The sequence below is a fragment of the Vipera ursinii genome, assembly GCF_947247035.1.
Source record: "Vipera ursinii genome assembly, chromosome: 11".
Taxonomy (NCBI): Eukaryota; Metazoa; Chordata; class Lepidosauria; order Squamata; family Viperidae; genus Vipera; species Vipera ursinii.
Window position 1 is genome coordinate 13,556,125 of NC_139524.1, and position 25,058 is coordinate 13,581,182.

Sequence of the window (25,058 nt, forward strand, 5' to 3'; positions counted from 1 at the left end):
TTCCAAAACCATAACTAATGGTTGGCAGGCTGGTTAAACTTGTTCTGACTAGCCTACCTATTGTGTGTTTTTTTAAATGCTTAGGCAACTTAGCTTTATTTTAGTAGGTTAGAAGTTAAGGAAAGTTCTCTTTCACCCACATGGATCCACTATTTAAACTTAATTGCCCAACAAAACTTACCTGGGTTTTTTTTTCCAACCCTACTCCTTCAATTTGGTATCTTTTGAACATCTGGTGACAAAGGAGAAGAAAAACCTGGGTTGATTTTGCAGGGGTTATTGTTGTTACTCAGAAGCTGTTCAAGTGTCTTCTGGAAACGAAGTAATATGTAAGTAATAAATCAATTCTGGAAAATACCTTTTCCATTTTACCAGTACCCTGTTGCTAAATATGGTAACATTTGTAGCTGACACAGCATCAAGATGATTCCATTTCAACATAGGGATACTTTTGATGGCAACACCAAGTTGAAATGTTTCAATGACTTCCTCCATTTTGTGGATTTTTATTACGGCTATTATTCACATAAGTGATGGGCTTGGAATGGCAAAAGGTGCAACTATTGTTAGAATCAACAAAATCTTCTATTGAAATGGACTGACCTAAAGTTGTGAGAGGCTGGAACATGGGCCTTTTCAAGCTATTCCCAAACTTTTCACATTTTTGAGTCTCCATGCTAAATTCAGCAATTGATTTTCTACTTTACAATAATGCTGATAGTATAAAATAGCAAATTATGACAGCTGATTTGAAGAATCATTTTGACCTTCAACAATTAAGAGTGGAAACGATTAAGAGTAGAACCCATCGCTAGACAAATACTAAAGTTTGTCAAAGTTAAAACTAGACAAATATTAAAGGCAACGTGAGCACATATATCTTCTGGCCAAACCTAGGGACTCTCTGTATGTAAAAGTGACTTTTGAAACTGTTCTAATACGGATGCTGATGCAGCTATGGCCCAGCTCATGTATTTCTCTACATGTTTCTAAGGCATTCTTAAAAACCCAAGTGGCCAATTTAGCTACCTTTTATAACAATGTGTGCTATCAAAGAAACTACCCAGGTGGTGGTAACGTTTTACAAAATAAGCGAACCAACCCTGCATCTGTGGAAAAGATATTTAATTGTAAATAGAAAAGGTAGGCCAAAGACAGTTTTAAGGGCAATTCTTCTGTATAGGTAATCTAAATGATTTATAAAGATATACGTTTCATAAAAGCACTGAAAGATAAAACACAGCAAAGCACAAATCAAAATACAAGGTATACGTGGAAATAAAGGAGATGCACAGAAATCTGAACAAAGTGTAAAGCATTGTAGCACTTGTTAATCTTTAAGGCAGTATGGTCTGTGAGTTATCTGAAAGCCAACCGGTGTCTGAATGTTCGTGGCTCTGTGTAAGTCAACAATTGCAGCAGGCAAGATAGACCCAACTATATCAACTATGACTGACAAGTAAGGAAATAACATTTTTATAAATATTCCCTTACGTTTGCCTGAGAGGGTGTGTGTGTGTGTGTGTGTGTGTGTGTGTGTGTGTGTAGGGGGGGAGAAATCCATTTCTTTTCTCTTTGTATTCAAAAATCCCATTTACAATTATATCTACCTTTCATTCCTTTCCATCTGCAGAGCAGATCTCAGCTAGGAAACCTTTGTTCTGGTGTGAAGTCCAGCAGGGACTAAGTGCTTACTTACCTATTTTTTAAGGATATACTAAAGTTTAGGTCCTAAAACAAGCTTATTTCTTTTAACAGTGAACTTTTCATCTGTAATGGTATTTAGGATTGCCCTCCCATTGCTTGGTATATTATCACAATACCTTACAGACCTAAATCACTCCTTCACAAATTCAATGTAATTCAATCATGGCAGACTTCGAATTCTGCATAAATCTCCAGCAGATATAACCGCTGATCATGCTGGTTAGCAAATGTGGACTTTGAATGCCAACAAACCTGGATGGGGCAGGAGGAGAGAGACAAGACACTTAACTGAGGGATTTAAAACACCATTCGCTGGAAATGCCAAGAACTGTCTCCCGGAAGACCACACAAATCAAAACATAATCAGAGTTGTCCAAAATAACAGAAAGCCACAACCAAACTGCCACACAAAGCTGCCTCTAGAGGTCAGTCATGATTCGGACAACCTTAAAATTTTGCGCAGCTAAAACAAGTGAAAATTATGTGCATCTGCGTATTAGTCGGATTGTTAAGATTGAGATGATGGGCACAAATATGGACAAGGAGCGTTTCTTCGGTAAGCTTTGTTGGAAGAAGAAAGGGCAAAGGTCACAGGAGCGGCGGTAGAGCAGGAACACAAGAGAATGTGGACTTCACTTAGGTGGCTCTAGATAAAACGCATGCAAGGACGTCTGACTTTTCTAGTTACTCCTGTCCATTTTGCAGCCAAAGTGTGAACATTGTGAAAGAAGAGGAGCCCCCCAGTAACAGTGCCGAACTTTCTTACGTTTCAGGCTATTGATATACAACAGCCACAAACCTGAAAAGGAGGAGTGTGAAGAGTCACTTAGAAGGCCTGTTGCCCAATTCCCTCTCTCCGGTCTCATGACCTTCACACTTGATGGATGTCCCCTTGCGAGAAGTGTGGTGAGATGCCATTTCCAGACCTAGATCTTCAAATTATCTCCTTCCACGTCCCTTTTTGACCATCTCTAGCAGGCGATAAAAAACCTTTTGCTGGTCAAGTGTGGTGTACTATTTTAGGAGGTCATCGGCACCTGTTGTCGTTGGTCAGTCAGATTAAAGATATTGTGAGAGATTTGCCATTTACCTACAAATTTCTGGGCTCCAATTCCAGATATCAGCCTATTATCTTTACGGCATCTTATGTTTGCATTTGGGGGGGGAAGGGAGGGGGTGCTGTGATGTGAATGTTAACATCCTGTCCAGCAGGTAGTAGCACAGTAGGGGAAAGATTAAGCCTAAAAATTTTAGGAAAAGAACTTGAAATTTGTTCTCCATCTGCAGAATTATCCCAGCCCAGCTTGGCTGGTCACCTTGAAAATATGATTGGCTGCGCTAAGGGTAATATTTTCATATAATTAATATATTACATAAATACTGGTTTTTGTTTTCTTTTTTCTTCTCCCAAGTTACATCCCTCTAAGAAATGTGGTTCCCAATATAAAAGAAAAACACTCGACCCACAGTTAATCACCGGCTTCTTCGTTTATCCCCTAGCCCCATGACCTACAGCAGGGCTGGGCATCTATAGCATCTTTATGACCTGTGGACCTCAACTCCCAGAATTCCTGCGCCTAACACAGGAGTTCTGGGAGTTGAAGTCCGCAAGTCGTACAGTTGCCATAGCTGCCTGCTCCCAGCCTGGAGGTTAAATATTTTTTTTCTCATAATTTTTCCATCCTCTTTCCTGAAAAATACATATGGAAGATGTATATAGAAATCATAAAAAAAACATGCAGCATATGTACAAACTGAAAATTTTTAAAAATATCAGCTTCATATACATGTCAATCTACTTGAATATATCAGGAATTAAATATAAAAAATTACACTTTTTTCCCTAAAAAAGGGGGGTATTGTTCAGAGGCCTCGGCCAACTCCTTAAAGCTGTACAAAGGATAATAATCAGGAAATGAATTTAGTCAGAGATCTAATTCATAGCTTTCAAGCTCATTTCTATCACATAATTCATTTACATAGCGCAGTTTAAATCAACAATTATCCTCCTTAAAACTGTTCTGTATCTCAGAAGATTCATAGCAAAATAAAATAAAAAGTCACAAAAACATTGGCATTGTAGGTTTGTGGATCCCTTCCAAAAAGATTAAACAATTAATTTTGGAACTGTAAAAAAAAACTATTTACAGTATTTCTTTTTTAAATATTTTGCACAAAATGTCTAAATTCTGAGGTTGTTTTTTTTTTATGATACAGGAAAATCACCAGAGCTCATGGCTTAAGTCCAGTAGCATCTTCTTTGACAAAGAATTCAGTTCTGCACACCTATGCATTATGCAGACCCAGATTGTACTGCAGTTTTTCTTAACCTGTTAATATAATAGAATGCTCACTTCATCCACTCAAACAGCTTCTTTGTTAGTCTGGAGGCGGGTCATCGCCTCCAACTTCTGCCTATAAGCTTCTGCTTCTTGCTCTTTCTTCAGAAGTTGCTGGCGATACTTCTGGGCTTCTCGGTTGGCCTCATCCAGCTGTTTTTGTAACGTCTCTCTTTCCTACGGAAGTCAAAAACGAACAAAACAAACATCGTGTTAACAGGTGTCACCTCAAAGTCAATGGCAGTTTTATAACTTTCTTATAAAAAAAATTCCCAATGGGTGAATAAATAAGATGCAAGAACTTTGGGACGGAGCAAATTAGATGTTCTTGGGAGTCATGACGTAGAAACACAGTTTGAAATACAAAAACAATGTACAAAAACAATGCCTGCATTAAAAATCAAGTACACCACTTGTATAAATGCCACATGGAAACACGTGATCCTGAGATGTCCTAAAGTTGTTATATTCTGGGAAGAAATAATTACATATATTATTTTGACCTGGAGAGGTAGATTATATTTGTACAATTACAAAGAAATATGCTTGTTTGTTGAAACTCTATGGTAAGATTTTTCCATTTGTATGTGTGTGTGTGTCTGTGTGTGTGTGTGTGTGTGTGTGTGTGTGTGTGTGTAAGAAGTTTTGTTTAATAAAGATGTACAGTAGGAGTATACATACACACACACTAGCTGAATAGATTTCATGTCCAAGTATACTTCTTTGCTACAACTTTATTCTGATAAATATACACAGCAAGAAGTCTTCTACTAAGTATAGTCTCAGTGCCTCCAAACTAAGAAAATAAAATTAACAATTACCAATCAAGTAAAAATAAAAGGCATTATCGTTTTAAATTATTAACATTTTCTAGTCTGAACTTGGGTTATTATCAAGGTTTACTTTTCCAGATTCTCTAAAAATGGAAGTAAAGCAGTTATATACAAAGGCACAAAGGGAATTCCACTCTCTGCCAGCTAAAGTCTATCATGTTTTGGCTGCAAAAATCCATGGCAGTAATGAGCTTTCTATTGATTGTCTGGATTTCTTCAAACCAAGAATGGTAACTTCTCAACTTATTAAAACAAGATAGGCTCATGGGGTAAGTTTCAAGAAAAGAAACCTGCAGTTTTAAGAACTGGAGAGCGACATAAATATTAAACTTCAAGCCTAATAAGGAAAATTGAATCATGTATACGCATTCTGCTTCTTGGAATAAGATATTTATCAGTAAAACATCTGAGAGAAGAGAGACTACTCATAGAATGTATCATTGCTGTGGGACCATACATTGTATTTTCAAAGGATGCTGCTGGAACTTGATTTTTAAAAAAAAAATTAAAAAAGCAAAATCATCTAGTGTTTTTATTTGATGAAGTAGAACAACTTTGTAGTTAAAAAAAGAAAAACAAATCGAGTTCAAAGCAAGTGATTTATTTCCTTCTTCTGAACCACTTTAAATAAACTGATGTAAAAAGCAGCATACCTGCTTTATTAAAATAATTATCTCAGCAATCACTTTGTTCTGACCTTTACACAGCAAAAGCTTTTTTTAAAAAAAAACTTCCTGCTTTCACTAAACAATGAATGCCAGGCCTTCCACTGCAATCACCAGGTAGTACTAAAAGCATCGTCCAAGGCTTTACTGCAACGAAATAGGGAGGCAAAAACTCAATCTCCCCCCCCCCCATTCTACTTTCTCTTAATGCGCAATACTAACCATGTTCCAAGCCTAACTGAGTTTAACAGGATTTCCACCTACCTAAATATCTTATCATCCTTAAAAAGGTTTTTTTTTCAGCCCCTTGTTTCAAATTCTTTCATACGTATGTTCAAATTATCCCAGCCGAACGGCACTAATTCAATGTGAAAGAACAGGCAGAGCCTGGGGTTAAGAGTCAAAAGAGGAATTAGCCTGGAATTGTTCTCACAAAAGGTCTAAAAGTCCCACCTGTCTTGAATTCTGTTAACTCTTATCTGGTACCAATTTAATGCTGACCACTGGTTGACTAGATTCTTGTGTATAGGCAAAAAATTATTGCATGCTTGTCTTCAAGTACCCCCCCCCAAAAAAATCACAATTGTAAAGCAAGACAAGCAAAAAACATTCTGTTTAGAAAATCAGAATAAAACGTCTCAACAAACAGATTCCTTACTTCTATTTCTGCCGTTTCCACCCGACTTTCGACGATCTCAATACATGGTCTCTTGAGTGGAGGCTCTTCGCTGATTACTGTTTCCTCTGCTATGTCTGTGGCTGGCACTGTAAGTACTTGAATTGAAATAAGTTTGGATCAAAAACTACAGAAGTTAACAACAGAGGCATTTGGATGCTGGGATAGGAGATAAAGTAATTAAAAATGTTTATTGAATATATGAGTTGGAAGAAAACTTGCCAGCTAGCCTAAGTCTCTTGTTAAAGTCAACTCCCATCCTTCGTCATTTTTAAGGGTTGCATCAACAGCCTGGCCGCACTGTGTTAAGTCAGTTCATTAAAGCAGCGGCATCCTTTTTTTCAGGGGCCAGTCACACTCTCTCTCAGCCCAAATCACTTCACAGGGTTGTTGTTATGGGGAAAACAGGAATAGGAAGGAGCATTAGACAGGTTCACCACCTTGAGTTATTTTTTAAAAAATAAAATCATTAAAAGATGTGGCTATTTTAATGAACAAAGAGAGGGGATATGATTCAGGAAATCCTGAAGCAACTCTTCAGAATAATGTCTTAAGTTGTGCATGGCCCTTATAACTAGTTTTGTTATGTCATGATTCCATGGGCAGAAATGCGATCGTAAAATGTGGAGCTCTTCCCCCCTATTCTGGAAACTGAGTCTAAGACATATCCATAAGTGTCCTCCACATTGCTTTACATTCCACCCAATCCTATTCTTCATTATCTGTTTTCTGTAAATTGCTTTCATAAATATTAAGTTGAACTTAACCAACAAAGTAGGACGAGGAAGGTGTATTAGATACGTTTGCCACCTTGAGTTGTCTATAAAAATAATAACAGCAGGATATCAAATAATTAAATTACAATGTATGTTTTTCAGAAAAAAAAAGGTCTTAAAAGTTCTATTACTGGTTTCTACTTACCTTGCTGCCCATCTGGCATGGTCACTATAATGGGTTGACCCATTCCGCTGGTGGGAATGGAATGAAGATTTCCAAGCTGTATCCCATCTGTTACTATGGTAATAACCTGCTGGCCTCCAGAACTAACTACTTGTTGAATTGCACCATCCACAGATTCAGCGGTCACCACTTCTTCCGTAGCCACAACTTTCAAACAAACAAACAAATAAATAAATAAATAAAACATATATAAGCAAGTTTGCTTTTTAAAAAAAAAATTAAAGAGATAGGATCTCATGAAAATGTGGCAGTATGGGCTGTTCTTGTTCATCATCCCAATGGAGTTAAGATACGTATCTTTTATAAGAGATCCCATCCTGTTCCATTTTTTCCCCCATCAGCACATAGAAAGCCAGCCCATCTTCTATGCAACTGAGCATGCTAGGTTTTGGGGAAGAATCTCTTTCCCATCTTTTCTCTGCTAAATTATTTCGTACTTTTGCAAACGTTGTTTGTTGACTGCTTTGCAGAAATAGCCCCAACAATCATGTCATTCTTATTTCAATCTTATATCTTAGTGTTTCCTTTCTGATTACTTAATCCAATATTCCTCACACCAAATATTGGAAAGCAGGTACCCAGAGGTTCCAAAAATTAAATTCCTTTAATCCAGCAAATTCTTTACAAGTAAAATACAAGTTGCGCAAATGCATAAAGAATTTAACAGGGAAAACAAATGGTGTTATTTGACTTTCAGATACCATGTTAACACTCATTATTAATTTTCCTCTGGCTCTGGGAATTTATACTCTAATTTGTTGAGTTCATTGTTTGCTGCTTCTCTTAGGTTTTAACTCAAGGAATCTAAAATATAAAGTATATCAATACCAGTATCAGTTCAAGAGTTACATCTATATGCATGCCGTATTATATATTAAGAGCAAGCCTTTGAAGTTTATTAACAATCAGATGGACAATAAAAAAGCTTTCTTTCAAAAGCTATGGCATATGATTTATGACAGAAATGTCAGACATCGCATAAAATTTGAATGCTTTCATCTTTGCCATGATTGCTTCCTTATTTACAGTGACATTATTACTCAATCGCGGTCTGCAATTCTTGCTTGCGGCATATTTCTACCATTATTGAAAGAATAACGGTAAACTCGGGATTTTATGGAAAACAAAAGTTAGGCCGTAACGAAGACACATATAAATGTCCTTGCGATGGCTGACGCCCAGAACCTCTGAGATCATCTTTGCTTCTTGGTGTTAACACAGCCAACACAGTCAATTAGTCCCTTCTACCAAATCTGGGAAGTAAATGATTGTAAAGAAGTATTCCCAGTTGCACCATGATTTACTAGAGGGAGTTATGGGCTTGCAGGATTGTTCATTAGCTTTGTCTGCCTTCTCCCTTCCTCAACAGTTACCTGGCAGCAGCTTCTGCATCAGGGTGCAAAAAAAAAAAGGGACATGTAGGAAACACAACAGGCTGTGTTGAAGAATCAGTTCCTTTATCTCCCTGGGGTATTTCCATCTAGCCAATCATTCTGTATATAGGCTTGTTTTTCTCATTTCTCTAAGGCTGTGGGCAGGGACTGTCCTGTATTTATTGACCTTGTGGCAGCCACTTAGGAGCAGGCGATACAAAAGCTTTCAATGAATTAAGGTCAGGAATATTTTCAGGAGGGAAAGCCCTCCACGTGGCACTGTGATCTTTACACAGATGAAACAATCCTCCATAAATGCCGCAATCGACATGCCACAAACATTTGTGTACAAAACATGATTCGGGTTTTCTCCTTTAACCCAAGGGGGTCAATCACAAGTGATAGAGAGGTATCCAAGACCTCCTTTTAAAAACAAAACAAAAACAATCTGGTACTAAATATTTACTGCTCAATGCTTTGTCCCGCTCCCAAAGTTTGCAGAGAAAGAGAGAACAGTCAACTGATATATTTCTTTATAGCAAACAGGGAACCAAGCCAAGGCAGTTGGCTTTCTTGCTCTGCGTAGAAGTCTGATCTCCCTTCCTACAGATCAGACTGCAGAAGAAGGCAACGCTGCTTAAGGATTCAGAAGTCACAACAATATCAAGGCTTATTTGGCTTAAAAAGAACTAACGGACAATCCACTAATGTTCTTCATAGAAATAAAAAAATATATATCTTCTTCATTTTCATTTAATCCTATTCTCTTTGTTACTGGTTTAAAGACATTTGATTACTTAAGTCTGTTTTTATTGTAAGTATGCCACGAGAGAAAAAACACCAAGCTTAAAAAACAAATTTGCAATGAAATAGGGTATTACATCAATGCTGCAAACTGGGCTGTAAACCAAACATGATTTTTTTTTAACCGTGAATCCTTATTTTTGTATTTTTGGAACTATGTTATTTTTCCTCACCTGGCGTTTCTGATGAGTTGGAGAGTGGAGCTGAGGCTTCTGCTAAGGCAGCCAGCGTTGCCAGAACTGAAGTTGAGGAATTACCAAACTGGACAGCGGACACTCCACTGTCATCTATAAATACACAATCCGCAAAAATCACATCAGAAAAGTCACATAAATCTACTTGCCCATGACATTTGAAATCAGAATGATATCCTCCTTAAATTCTTGATCAAACAGACCCCATTCAGCTCAATAGCAAGCACAGATTTATTCTTCTTCAGGAGGCAAAAGTAGTCCGAAGTGAAATAAACGGAGTGGCACCAGCAGAATTCTGCACAAGCAACCAAATAGGGAAAATGCTTTGACATCAAACTGTGGGGCCAAAGCTGAACTTTAGACAAGTGTTAAAATCATCCTATGCAGTTTGAGCCTACACGAACAATCCAGGAGATGACAACAGCATCAAAAGAAAGGACATATTTGATACAGTTTTAGCACAATCTAGGACAGGGGTGTCGAACTGCCGGCCCACGGGCCGGACGCATCATCCGGAAGCCATGCCCACCCCACTGCCGGCAATGGCAAAACCGTCCCGATACATTGCGCGACATGACGTCGCGAGTTTGACATGTCTGATCTAGGAGCACAACAAGGAGCTACCAGCCAACTGGACACAACCATACAACTCTCTGCCACCAGATCAAGAACAACCTCGGCTTGTATGGAAATTGCTAAATAAAACTGCAATCTGGGTAGGAAGAATCAAAGGACAATGTAAGAAAAAGGGGCTTCCCTATAAAAGGCACTCCGTGTGAATGTAGAGAAGAACAATCCGTCTCACCCATGGGAAGGTGCCTATGATGTCCTTCAACGTGTACAGAGGAAGACCTCGTGCGGGCAAGAGAAAATGCCGTTGATGTGGCCCGATGCTGGGCATTTAAATTTAATCCTATGCATTTTACGTACTTTTTAGATACGATGTATTTCTATGACCTATTTTGTAGTTATTTTACTTGCTCAGTATTGAATCTTGTATGTCTGTAATTTTAAAGTGCTTCTGGCATGAATAAAGAAAGCACAACCTTATTCCCCAATTTAACAGAGTGAGAAGGCAATTTGCGAGCCTGGGTGCCTGTGACTCTGCTGTGTGCGATACTCCTACCTGTTAGATTCACCACACCACCAGGTCCAATGATGAACTGAGGCGTGGCTGCGTGGATCGTCACTGTATCGGGGCTTTCTGGGTTTGTGTTGATTTGGTTCTGCATTGCAATCTATGATCAAAAAAAAAACCCAACGGTGCTTTGTTTTTACACTTATTTGAAGGGGGGGGAGAAAGAAGGGGAATGAATTTTAAGATGAATATAGTACAGAGCAGATGTTCATAAATTACACATTAAATTTCAGACAGAGTAGCAATCAACAGCTTTATAGCTCATGCAGTGCATTGTTATTAATATATACTCAACATGGAAAAATTTCTGGAGTCTTCGGAATAATTGCATTAGCTTCAAGGTGCAGAGAAAGAGGGAATATAGTATGACAGGGGTCTTCAAACCTGGCCCTTTTATGACTTGTGGACTTCAACTCCCAGAATTCTGGGAGTTGAAGTCCACAAGTCATAAAAGGGCCAGCTTTGAAGAGCCCTGCCATAGATAATACACAAAATGAATAGTGGACTGTTTTTTGGAGCTGCTTTTTTTTCTTTTTGCAAGCAATGCTCAACTTCACTGGATGGCTGCTGTGCTGTAATACCAATCGCCAATCCCAAGCTTATAGAGAATAAAATTCTGGGAGTTGAAGTCCACAAGTCATAAAAGGGCCAAGTTTGAAGACCCCTGTAGTATGATGATAAACAAAAAATGATCGAGGGCCAGGGAGTCAAACATATAGAAAACAACAGCCTAAAGGTTAAGCTACAAGATTCTGGGAAAAGCCTCACTGAAGTGAGTTTTGAGTTCACCTGTAGAATTTCTGCCAAGTCTTCATATCCGTTGTCTATGGCAATGTCTAACGCAGTCTTGCAAAATTTACTTTGGGTATGGACATCTGCTCCATACTTTATTAAGAGTTCCACTACTTCTTGATGACTGTGTTCCGTGGCCCAATGCAGAGCAGTCATTTTCAGCATGTCCTTTGCATTTACATCTGCACCATGCTACAAAACATATTCAATTAAATTTCTTTCAAAATGGAATGAGGCAAAGTTAATTTTAGAGTCAGCATTGCTTGGAATATATATATTTAAAACTGTGTCCTTCCTTTTAAACTTTATGTTGTCAGTTTCCCCCCTCCAAGATGATATACTGCAGATAATTAATGTAATTAATTAATTCATTATTGCCTTGAGCTGTTGGGCAGACACATTCTCAAAACAGCTAATCTTTGAAAGTAAAAAACAGAAGATTAAAATCTGGTGTGCAATGACTCGTGTGCCTCTCTCTGCATGACTTCAGTCATTTTTTTCGTTTCAAAAATAAATCTTTTCATCTAAAAATAATGTTGATGATGAGAATTCAAGTACTATTATTAATCTGATAACATAAAGGAAAGTCTAAAATTTTCAGTGTAAGTAATTTTTTAAAAGGATTTTGGACTGCTGCTGCAGAATTTTCAGAAAGCAAAATAGAAGGAAGGCCTTGAAACAGGAAATGGGTGGGCAGTTTCATGAAAAAATTATTTTGGTTAGAAAAGGCAATTGTAAAACCATAACTTAGGGAAATTAAGCTGTCCTTTTTTAGATTATATTCTTTATCCTTGTTTTTTTTCCTGTTATAGAAAACTTATTTGAACGTACTGCCAAATTGTTGATCATGGCTTTTAATGTAAAGGTGTTTTAATACACCATATGGGTTTTAAATCATATTGTTCCTATAGTTTGATTTTAGGCTGCTTACCTACAAATGGAAACCACTTTGTACACACACCAAATGGTGCTATTGATTCTCCTACATCCTTCACTTGATTTTTTTTTTAAAAAAGTATCTTCTCATGTGCCTCTTTGGTGCCCGGAAATATTCTAAAAAACTAACTCCCTAAGATACTGGAGAAGAAAGAATCATCAGTCTGTTAGCAATTACAGTGGCAGTAATCACCTTGGTACTAAACTGCTTTAAAACTCATCTAATTTGGTATTCAACACATTTTGACGAGAAAATTTTGTCCCAGTACTCAACATACAAACTAGAACTTGTCAGTGTCGGCTGTCTTGTGACTCACTACATCAGGGGTCCCCAACCCCCGGTCTGTGGACCAGTACCGGGCTACGGCATGCCAACAACCGGTCCGAACAAAGCCCCATCCGCAGGATGCAGGCAGAACACAAAACCACGCACTCTCCGGTCCGTGGAAAAACCTCTCTCCACGGAACTGGTCCCTGGTGCCCAAAAGTTTGGGGACCTCTGCACTACATTATTCTTTATCAGAAAAAAATAGCTTAGCACTCATCGTGCCTCCCAGAACCAATTAACGATGAATACCAAGGTACCACTGTATGTCCTGTTTCAACTCTTGGTGTAGGTCAGGGGTAGGCAACCTTGGCTCTTTTATGACTCCTGGACTTCAATTCCCAGAATTCCTGAGCCAGCCAGTCCAAGAGTCATAAAAGAGCCAAGGTTGCCTACCCCTGGTGTAAGGTGATAATAAATGGAAACTTTTTTTTTTTACCTTAAGCAAAACTTCTACAATGCTTGCGTGGCCTTCTGAAGCTGCCATGTGAAGTGGCGTCCGGTCCACTTTGGTCCTTGCATCTCGACTTACTCCTGCTCGTAATAACACTTCCGTAGTTGAATAGTGTCCATACTGGGCTGCTAGATGAAGTGGAGAGGTCCCCAGCTGTATCGTAAGACGTGAAATAGGATATTTGCGCATAATTATCCTCTTATTTAACAACACATTAAAAAATACATTCGTTTTTGAGTACCGTTATTTTAAAAAAAACACTTATGGAAATTCTGATGCATTACGCTCTTTTTTATCTTTCTTATTTTCCTAACTTTTTGCTTTGAAGTCACTAATCTTTGCTCTACATAATCCTCTAATCCTTTCCCATAATCTTTCATTTCATCCTAAATTAGAAAGGAACTGCTAACTCTTCTTTACTAGAGCGTTTTGCCCAAACTCACAAATATCCAGTTCTAAAGGAAAGTTGCGTTTTTCTTTTATTTAAATGTATTGTAGTCATTGTAGTCATCAGGCAAGCAATAAAACCATCATGATTTTATTGGTGAAAATCTCACATTCTAACCCAGCAATTTTTTCATGCTCATCCAAACCAGAAGCCAACATTTTGAAAAATCATTATGGCTGCTGCATCCTACATATTGTCCTTTTGGGGTTTTTTCCTACTGGATTTGATTCCCGAAATAGAAGCAGAAAAGGTTAAGTACCTATTCCCCCCACCCCCACCCGAAAAAAGGGATGAACTCTTGAAATCCCAGTCCTAAGCCAAGGTTTGAAGTTTGGGAAGAATATGTCAGGAGTTCCTACGTAATACTAAGCTTTTTCTTAGCAAAAACTAAATAATAAGGGCAATTGGATGATATGTTCCAGCAACTTGGTTCATGAGCAGTAAATCCAGCTTCTTTACTATCACAGCCCATGACCAATATTTCCACACACATACATGACCAATCTACTGAATTGTGGAATGTCATCAATATTTCAACAATGAATAAACTTATTGGACATCAACTTAATCTTGTTTAACAATTAATGAAAGCAAGAGGGACTTATATGACCTAAGACACTCTGGCTGTGTTTTGTATTTCCATGATCATGTTATTCAAATATGAAAAGAGTTTCAGAGAGGTGAAATGGTGTAGCCTGCGGGCTAAGAACCTGATCTCTGGATGAAAGAACCATGTACTTTAGCAAGCCTCTACCTAGTGCTGATACTCATCTACAACACAACAAATAACAAACTAACTCATTTTCCTGGACCTGTTCACCTCACAGTTCGTGCACTGTTCTGAACTCCTACCTATTATTAAACATTCAAATTTAAACAATTTTCTGAAGAAAAAGACATGGAAATTCCCTTGAATCACACTTGCCTCCTAAGGACAACATCCATTCGTCTGTGAAGTTTCCTTGACAGAAATATGAACAGTGCCAACAAAATAAATAGTGCAAACACAAACCACCAAACATGTAATTTTTTTGTTTTTACCCAATCCGTAGTAAAAGGTGCTCCATTGGCCATCAGAATGCGAACTTCATCATCCTGGCCGGCTCGAGCAGCTTCTAAAAGCTTCTTTCCCAAATCTACCAGGGACATCTAAAAAATATTTGAGATTTAAAATAATTGTTGAATGTTGATAATTTATAAAAGAAGCAAATACTAGGTCCTTCTCACAGCAAAATGTATTAGCTTTCTGCAGCAGCTAAAAAAATAGGTACAGTAAATTAAAACTTAAAGTAAAAAAAAACTTAACTTAAACTTCTACATGAAACAGAACATACCATAGCCAAAGCGTGCCAGCAATCTTGCCAGGACAGGTCCTATAAAACAAATAACTTGATAACTTTTTTCTAGCTTTGCTTGCTTTAAAACTTTTCACGCTGACTCCCCTAATTTATATTGACCTAAACAATTTACTATGATGTCCAGCTCTTGGTAGGAGACAGACAAGTGGATAATTTGGTAGTGCAACAACATAATACTAGCACCTTAATCATAGTAGCTACAGCAAATCCACTATTGGAATGCTTTGCAGTAAAGGAGGCTGCTGTTTTTGTCTTCCAGTTTCAAGTCTGGTGGTCCACCATTGCACCACACTGGCTGTTTAATTATTTAAATCAGGGGTCCCCAATCCCCGGTCCGTGGACCAGTACTGGGCCGCAGCACGCCAGCAACTGGTCCGCACAAACAAGCAAAGCCCCATCTGCGGGATGCAGGAAGCTCACAAAGCCAGGCATCTTCCAGGTCGTGGAAAAACCTTTTGCCACGAAACTGGTCCCTGGTACCCAAAAGGTTGGGGACCTCTGATTTAAATCTCTTGATTTTTAGAAATGTATCTTTATAACATTTAAGATACATTTATACATAGAACCCTTCATCATATGGGATTACAAAATAGATTTGATCAATTTGAGGCAAAAGTACGTATTTGTAGAGCTTTCTTTCAGTTCTTGTCATCCCCTGATCAGCTTAGATTTGTAAACGGGGCAAAATTTCTGCATGACTAATGGAATGTTGGGTTGTCGTCTACTGAGCCAGTAACTTGACTTCCTGAGTACAATCACTTAAACTGAGTGTTCCACCTGTGTACTTACAGCAACAAGTGCCATTTACAAAAACACACAGAGAAAATGAAAAACCAGTTTACTTGTGATGCTAATGTAAACATATTTAGGTCTAAGCCCCACCAAACTTAGGCTTCAGCTATGTTAAGTGCTGTTCAAGCAATTAGTTAAATGTTTGCATTCCTAAGTCTAAAAGACTGTATAGTGAACACAGAAAACTGCTGCATTCTAATATCTTAAGATGCTACTAAATTCTGCTAAACACCTACAGTTCACCGGCAATACCCAAATCTCTTTTTTTTCAGATAGATCCAAACTCTCAAAGTCTTTTTATCAAGTTATTGAAGCTTTGAATGAAAATTTTAGTGGCATAAGCATTTAGAAATTCCATTTTTTCCTGCTCAGATCCAGAGCTCTAGAATATTCTTGAATACTATGATTATTGTTGTTAGTAGGAACATTTTTCCACTTATTCCTCTAACTTCAAAGGCTTTCTGTTCTAGTTTAAATCCAGTGGCAACTGTGCTTCATCTTGTAAATTTATGGCTAGGTAACAACAAATCTGGAAATTTAGAATGACGCAAAAGATAACAATCACAAATACTGTCATTCCTTTGTAATATTTTGCCCTTAACAGCTTTCAAGAATCCAAAGTATTTTTATTTGTGCCGATTTGCAAGAACTCAGGTGCCAATGTCAAAATTTGTGGGCACTGGCGTACTTATTTGTGGTGAAATTCCTAAATGTTTATTAGGGCTATTTGAATATCCATCTCTCTTCCTCCAAAGGAATGCTAAACTCCGAAGAGCAAACAGAAAATATTTCATATGCTTCAAAATCCACTTCAGCCCTAGTCCATCTTCCTAAAGTGATTAATAGCTAGTTTCTTATTTATTAAAATTAGGTTTTCTTGAATACTATAAAAAGTAACAGGGGGGGGCAATTAGTGGAGAATTACTTTGCCGAACTGTGTTACAGCAATGCAGTACTAACACCATAGCAACCAATTGTAAAGTTTTTTTTTCTCGTCATAGTTGCTTGATTTAGAATGTATTTATGTATCTTTTGTTTATTTATTAACTTGTTTTATTTTGTAGCCCTTTTGAGCATCTTGAGAGAATCTGGGAGGAATATAAACGGAAATAAAATAAATGGAAACTTCAAGCAACATTCACCAACTAGCTGCTAGATGTTATCTTTGATATTTGAATAGAGGATTTCTTCCTCTTAAACAACTTCAGAATTGCAAGGACTTTCCCCACCTCACCACTATATTGTTTTTAATATAACTTTACATAACATCCTCAGCTTTTTCCTGGAGGCACTTAAATTGTACTGCTAAAAGTGAGGTTTTTTTATGTGAAAGGACTATGGACCTCTTATTTTAAACGTCTATCTTGTTGGGTCTTGGGAGTACTAATAAAATGTAGATTCTGTAAGTATGCCCTCCAGTGATGTCTGCACGTCCCCATGACACCCTGGGTATTCTGGCAGACTTCACATGCTGAAGTTGATTGATTTCAGAGATGAATTGGCTCGACTCCCGTTTGGGGGGCGGGAACACTGCAATTCTGCAGCATTTCCTTTGGAGCTGCAGGGCAGGAAGTTTTCCTTTGGCTGGACTCATCCCTTCTCCTGTCCCCTATGGTTACCCTGCATCTCTTGAAACGAAGCGGTGCCTTGCTGTTCTTCCTGTTTTCTGGCTAGGATAAAAGGGTGGTTTTGAATAACCGCCCATTAGCAAATGCAGAAAAAAAGAAGAAAAAGGAAAGAGCAGGGTGCCAGCTAAGGACCATCTCAAAAACATCTATTTACCAGCTGGAGGGAATACTGGCCAGATAGCGGAAGGGAAACCGCTTGCACTCCCAGTGGAAAGATGTGGGAGAATGACATTTTACTAAATAAATACCCACACTAAATGGACAGACAAGGATATATGATCACAAAACTGGAAAAAATTCTCATCAGATTATTTTCAAGTTTTACTTAGTAATACGGTAGCAATATTAATTACTAAGTACAAAGTAACTTATTAAGTACTTTTATTAATATATTTTTGCAGTAATATTAATCAATCCAGAGCTGTTTACTTGTTAATGTTACTGTTTTAATAGGATTTAACTGCAATCGTATTGAGGAGCCAAGTTCACTGATTTCAACCGGGTTTTGTTTTAAATCAATATTGGTTAATTTCAGTGTTTTAACAGCCTCTTGAAAGTGAATAGATGAGATCATCTTTTGAGTGAATCACAGGAATGGGGGGAGGAGTCTGAAAAAAGGTAAATAAAAAAGGTGTTTGTGTGTGTGTGTGTGTGTATAAATGTGTGTCTGGTGGGAATCGGTTCCTTGGGCTTCCTGGAATGGGAGGATTTCGAAGACAACGCCAGAGACACCAAAGGTTCCCCTTTATTGCAGCTCACACGAACCAACTTTGGAAGCAGCCAGCATCCCTCCCTCCCTCCCAAAGAAGGAACAGGCAGCACAGGCCATCCAGGCGTCCCGAAGAGGTTGACAACCCCAACACAAAAGACCCCACTTCCTGGCTTAGAATAGAATCACAGAGTTGGAAGGGGGACCTTGGAGGTCTTCTAGCCCAGCCCCCCTGCCCAGACAAGAAACCCCTATACCAGGAGCAGTCCTCGGGTTGTTGTTGCCTGACTGAGGAATTCTGGGAGTTGAAGTCCACAAGTCCTAAAAGGGCCAAGTTTGAAGACCTCCTGCGTTACAATAACTAGGCGACATCCTTCAGCCCAAAGCTACACCCACTTCAGACAAATGGCCGTCCAGGTCCTTTTTTAAGAACTCCTGGCGAAGCCACCAGCCCCATCCCTCCCACCCGGTCGCCCTCCCCCCGCGGCCTAAGCACCCCCACCCCTCAACTTGCAAGACCGGCTCAACCCCGAAACCCGAGGAGAAAAAGGGGTTGGGGGGGGGAGAAGAGAAGGGCGCCCGGGAGCGCAGGGTTGGCGAGCGAGCGGCGGGGCAGCGCATGCTCTAGGAGCGGGAGGGGGAGAAAGGGACGAGCCAGACCCGCGTCGGCGGGGGGGGCACGTGTGAACGCCTGGGGGAGCCAGGACGGGGGGGGTCGCCAGCCCCTTCCCCTCCCTCCCTCCCTTCCCCCCCCCCACGGCTCCTTCCCGCCCCGGAGCGCGGCCTTCCTGCCCGGCCCGCGCCCTCCCCCGCTCGGCTCCTTCGCCAAGCGGCGGCCCCCGAGCGCCAGATCCCCGGAAGGCCTCTCCCGTCCCCGCTTTTCCCCGACAGGAAATCCTGGCTGGGTTGGGCGCTGGAAGGAGCGGAGGGAGCCGCGGTAAGCGCCGGGTTCCGGGGGAAGTGGAATTATTTTTTACCAGCGAAGAAGAGATCAACTTCCACATCCGGTAACAAGGGGCCCCCTCTAGAAAAAAGGCGCAGACTGACCTGGAAAAGCTTGGCCGGCCCGCCGGCCATCGGAGGTGAGGCGGGGGAGGGAAAGGAAGGGAGGGAGGGAGCGCGAGGGAGGGAGGAAGGGGGCCTCCCCTTACCGTGTCGCCCGCGCCCGGCCGACCGACGAGCAGGGCCGCCGGAGGAGCCCGCCGCCGCTTCTCATAGGCGCCCGAAAGCCCCGCCAAAGAGTCCCCCGCTCGCGCGCGGCGGAGGGACACGGGCGGACGCGCTCGCGAGCGCTGAGGCGAGGAAGGAAGGAGAGGCCCGCAGGGGAAGAGCGGCGGCGGCGGGAGGAGGGATTGGAACAGCGCGGGGCCAGCCGGACGGCTGTGGCTGCGCCGCGGTCCTCTCGGAGCGGCACCCCGACCTGAAGGACGCTGCTCCCCTCATGGGGACGCGGGGATTGTCGGGTCGCCCCCAACGGGCGCTGACAAAAAGAGGGGGGAAAAAACGGGGTGTGTGTATGGGGCGGGGGGGGGGGAGGAAGAAAACTCGGCGGAGGGATACGGCTACCTGAGAGTCCGACTGCGCAGGCGCGGAGCCCGGGAGAAGGGGGAGAGCCGAGGCGAAAGAGGGAGCCGCCATTTTCTGCCGAAGCTTTTTTTTTTTCCTTTCCCGCTCGAAAGGGGGAGGGGAGCGGTGGTGGAGGAGAGCCGCCGGCGCGCCTGCGCGTTGTGGAGCGCGCGAGAGAGGCGCCTGGAGTTGTTATTTGAGGCGCGTGTTGACGCGCAGGAGTGCAAACGAGGGGGAGCTTACTACGACCCCCCCCCACCGTCCTGTTTGGGGTCCAGGGTGGGTTTGTGTGTGTGTGAAATGCAGGGCTTCAATCTTGCAACGTCCCTTCAGACTCCTGAACGCATGTCCAAATTAGACTTTTTTTTTAATTTCCAGTCTGCAAAAAAAAAAGGTGTTTAAATTGCAGGAGTTGGTTTTGTTTTTTTTACTCCTCCATGAATAGCTGTCAATTATTTTGGGCCGCAGTCTGGGGCTTCTGGGCTTTGGAAACCGACCCGAGAGCTTAATGCATCTTGATTGTGCAGAAAGGCAGAGATTGGAGCTAGGAAAGTGCATGTACAGAGGTGTCCAGTCTTCTGGAACTAGGCTTTTTTATGTCCAGGCGTTACTTAAAAGTAAAAATCAGCCTGGTGTTCTGGTTTGTTGCACGGTCAGCGGGATGTTTAGACTGAATTTGGCTTTTTTGTCCACCTATGCAGGCCTTCCCAAGAGCCCAGGATAGACAGATGGTAAATATTATTAGACATTGCAGGATGTCAGCTGTTCCAAGTAAAGCTGCCTTTTGCAATTGACCAGTGGTGAGTTTGTCAATGTCGATGGCATAATCCAGTGGTGCTCCAGATGTTTTAGATTGCATCCAAGACACCTATTACTCTTGATACTGTCTTGCCCATTTATTTTAGATGTTTGTGGAGCTTTATATATTTGCCCTGTTCACCGCCCTGAGTCCTTCGGGAGAAGGGCGGTATATAAATAAAATTATTATTATTATTATTATTATCCAGGTCATGGTTGTCCCAAAAGTGCTTTTTCCAGAGGCAACTGGACTTCCTTGTTTTTCTTTGAAGAGGTTTTGCTTCTCATCCAAGAAGCTTCAAAGAAAAACAAGGAAGTCCAGTTGCCTCTAGAAAAAGCACCTTTGGCCATGTTTATTTTACTTCTATTTGCAGGCCTTTATATTTAGTGATTTTCTCCAGTGTTTTTTTTCTGCTGTATTGTAATGTCCATTGTCTAGAGATTATTTTTTTTTTGGTTGTATGGCAGATGTTTGTCTGCTTGAACTCTAAAGACTCAGCAGTTTTGCTTCATTTTCTAGTCACCAGGAGCCAATGCTGACTTGAAAGTACAAAATTATTATAGCTACATCGTCATGTATATTATTATATATAACCATATTTATCAGATAACTATAATGCTAACTAGTCTTTTTGTTTCAGGCAACTTATTACTTGAGACAAAACTGAAAGAGTTTGAAGATTAAAAAGGGTGTTCATCTCTTTACATAAGAGGATCCTGTATTTACTGATGGATCATTTTGGATAAATTCCAAAGGCTGTCCAGTTAGTAGATGGAACAATGGCTAACTTACCATGAAGATGCTCAAGTAAGAAAACGTATCCCATTGCTTGATGTAGGGAAACAGAGTTGACGTAACTGGATTATATACAGAACTTCTGTGATTTACAATATAATCTGAACTTCATTTAAGTCCTATCAGTAGATAAAGAGATTCTGATTAAACAACATATCAAACAGTATACTGTGTTGTTTCTTTATTAAATACATTGAATTAATATTCAGTCTTTGTTGGGAGAATTATGTGAAGCATGAGTAAATTACATGTTCTACTCTATTACAGTCATGCCTCTTCACAAAAACTCACTGATAGATTTATACTGTATTACATGAATAGTTCATTTTGAGTCATGTCATATTTTGGGTGGGCTAAAATCAGTACCTCGGCCATTCAAAAATTGGTGTGTTTTTTTCTGGTTAAACTATCAATTGTAAATTTATTGTGGGTTTAGGAATGTTGTGCGACATAGCCCATGCTCATTTAATATTCAGTTTCCAGACAGATACCCTGAAATTCCGTACAATTTCCTAATATGCTCCACAATCCATTGTGGATATAACACAGTATATTGTTCTGTGTATTATTTGTGTAATCAAAATGTTTTTGTTAACAGAACTTAGATAAAAAGAAGGAAGAAATTAGGTATATGAATGCATTTACATGTTCAGTGACGAGAAAAAATCTGAAAAGCAAGTAGGCTCTACAAATGAGAATTACTTAAACTATATGCTTGTGTGTTTAAAAAAGAATTCAGTTTCCAGTTGGGACATTGTTATCTCCCATTAGTGGCTATCGTATAATAAATTTGCAAGTTTTAACAGAAAAAAGGAAGTGAGATAAATAATAAAAACTTTCAAGAAGACATTTTTATAGGAAGTTTGAAATGGTTAAATCTGGCTTCTGAAAAGTTGATTGTTAGTTTGATGCATTGGATGGAACATGAGTGTGTAAGCTAACATGCTGCAATATCAAAAAGTCATTCGGACTTAAAACACAGTTCTACTAGCAAACTGGATCCTGGGTCCGATTTGCAACTACTGTTACTTCAAGCTCCTGGTAAAAAGATGGAATAAAACTGCTATCAGTAATTATAATAAGTAGGATCTACACAATATATGCCACTGCAGAATAACTTTGAATAATAAGCCTAAGGGGATAATAAGATTCTAAGGGGATCTACCGTCCATTGTTTTCTGTCTTTAATAAAACCATGTTTGCAGATTTGAATGAAACTGATTTTTAAGTCACTTGCCTTCTCTAATCATTACATTCCACTTATTTATTTCTGAAGAATATTTATACACCCAAAGGCTTTTTTTTTCTAATTTGTGATATAGTTTGTAAAATCTAGTTTTACCCCCTTGTTCTGTATTACACGGCAGAGGGTCAGTTATATTAATAGCATCGAGTAGGTTCACATAGCACGCTAAGTTAAAATACAACAGGCTGGTTTGTAATTCAATGTATTGCCTAAATCCAGACATTTAGATTCAAAAACCTAATTCAATGCATCGTGGATAACATGTATAAATATAGTAATATTTTATTGGGGCTTTTACATGTCATTTAACTATAATTGCTTATAGCAAGCAAGACTAGTTACATTCTGTAGTAAAGAATTAACAGAATTCTTGTAAGGAGTACTGTACCACCACACAAAATAGAATAAATAACACTCAAGATTAGGGGATATTAATTGCTTAAATTAACATACTATTGAGGACAGAGCCTTGACCACTGATTTGCTAAAATTTAGAGTAATAATAAAGGGCTTTTCCCTTCCAAAATTTAATTCCCAATATTGCCCTGTTGCGTTTATTGGAAGATTATAGGGATTTTTTTTTACTTGCATGGCCTTTTATTGAAGAAACAAAAAACAAACTGATGAGGAACCACCACCACCCCAGTCTTCAATTGTACTGCTGTTCATATTGTAAGCAAAATAGACAGTTTAAATTCCATTACACTCACTAAGTGATCTAGTCTTCTAAGTGTCCTCATTGATTTTGCAATCCAAGGCTATTATGTATGTGTACAATCAATTTGACATTCCATAGGGTTCTCGCTTTTGATACATATAGCTGCCAGCATATTCATATTTGGCACTTTGAGATCACTCTTCATTATTTAGACATCATTTTTAAAATGCGCCTCCAAGTTAATTCATAATGTATTAAGCACAAAGCATCTCCATCTATGTACAGTACTGCAATTAAATGACTACAGTTGTGACAGACCAAATACAGCCAGGTGCTCCAAGTCATATTAGCCTCTGTGGGCTGGAAGGGAGAGTCCTTCGCTCATGCAAGTACACGTAGACATAGTCTCATCCAGTGTGCAAGTTTCTCACCTGTTTTGGTCAACAGGTAAACTGTGGTTTCAAACACAGAATTAACTACCCCCTCCTTTCCCCATTGGAGTTTGCAGAAAAGTCTGAGAGCACACACACACACACACTTTATTACATTCTCCAGCAAAGTCCCAAGTGGAGAGAAGCAGAATAAGTTGCAGCAAACTGTGGGTAAAATAAAAGACCAAATAATAAAAAAAATGTTTTCTGCAAGAACAGAAAATTAGAACTTGCAACAAAATGCATTATTCTTTTGGAATACATCATTCCAAAGCAGATTTACACCTAACTGGGTTAGGCATACTTGCTGACTGAGGAATGTGCTTGTCTAGAGAGCTCTCGCTGCTACTCCTACATAATGTTGTTTTCAAGGTTCCAGCCAGGGTTGGCATAAAGCAAGAGAGACTCTGTTTAAGTCTCCACTTGACAGTGTTAACTAATAGGATAATTGCCTTGGCTAGGGAGAGTCTCAACCATCCAGATAAGGTTGTCCCAAAGGTGCTTTTTTCCCCCCAAAAAGGCAACTGGATGTTGTTGTCTGTTCTCCCCCCCCTCCCAAAGGACTGGCTGACTTGCAAAGCATATAAATCCTTCCATTCCCCACCAGTTAGTTAGAACCGAAAAGGCCTCTTGAATGAGAAGGGAAGCATTTTCAAAGTAAATAAACAAGACTGCCCAGTTACCTTTTGGAGGGGAAGAAGAAAAAAAAAAAGCACCTTTGGGATGGTTGGGTGACTTGGATCTGGCCCTTCCTTCTAACCTTCCCCCAAAGGTAGTTCTGGGCTTCCTGGAGCTTCTGCAACAGAGCCCTAGAAACCCTAAACCCCAAGATCGAGGCCTGGCCCCGAACCCCAGCAGCTGCACCCCAAGGCGGCCTTTGGAGGCGAGGGCCCGGCAGGGCAGGAGGGGCCAAGCAAGCGAGGCAGCGGCGGCTGCAAAAAGCCAACCCGGAAGGTAATAATAATAATAATAATATAAAGTTGGAAGGGACCTTGGAGGTCATCTAGTCCAACCCCCTGCTCAGGCAGGAAACCCTATACCAGGGGTCTTCAAACTTGGCCCTTTTATGACTTGTGGACTTCAACTCCCAGAATTCCTCAGCCAGCTTCGCTGGCTGAGGAATTCTGGGAGTTGAAGTCCACAAGTCATAAAAGGGCCAAGTTTGAAGACCCCTGCCCTATACCATTTCAGGCAGGTGGCGATGGCCAGCCGCTTCCCACGCCAAAGGAAGAGGCCGGGCGCTCGCTCGAGAGGCTGGCCGGCCCTCCGCAGCCCAAAGACCCGGCGAGGCTCTCCAGATGCGTCCTGGCGCAAGAGCCGGGCAGGGCGCCTTCGCCTTGCAAGCCACCCGGAGGAGGAGGCGGCGGCGTTGGGGCGCCTGGCTGGGAGGAAGCGTCCGGCAGGCCTCTACGCCCGGCCCGGCCCCTTTCCG

The 25,058-nt window shown here is 40.4% G+C and overlaps 1 protein-coding gene across 8 annotated transcripts; it reads right to left on the reverse strand.

The window, feature by feature from the left end:
- Positions 1-215: 215 nt before the first annotated feature.
- On the reverse strand, positions 216-20,477 carry GABPB1 (GA binding protein transcription factor subunit beta 1). Of its 8 annotated transcripts, none has more exons than XM_083371468.1 (11): positions 19,698-20,477; positions 14,979-15,017; positions 14,686-14,793; positions 13,182-13,349; positions 11,479-11,673; positions 10,678-10,789; positions 9,531-9,644; positions 7,142-7,327; positions 6,203-6,318; positions 4,062-4,223; positions 216-232 (listed from the first exon to the last, which is right to left on the reverse strand). In XM_083371468.1, the coding sequence occupies exons 1-10, from the start codon at positions 19,767-19,769 to the stop codon at positions 4,071-4,073; spliced, it is 1,263 nt and encodes a 420-aa protein (XP_083227594.1). In that variant the 5' UTR covers positions 19,770-20,477; the 3' UTR covers positions 216-232; positions 4,062-4,070. The 8 variants fall into 8 exon arrangements, with proteins under 8 accessions (XP_083227594.1, XP_083227593.1, XP_083227592.1 ...); XM_083371467.1 differs by lacking the exon at positions 216-232 and adding an exon at positions 1,109-1,959; XM_083371466.1 differs by lacking the exon at positions 216-232 and adding an exon at positions 1,109-2,744.
- Positions 20,478-25,058: the final 4,581 nt, after the last annotated feature.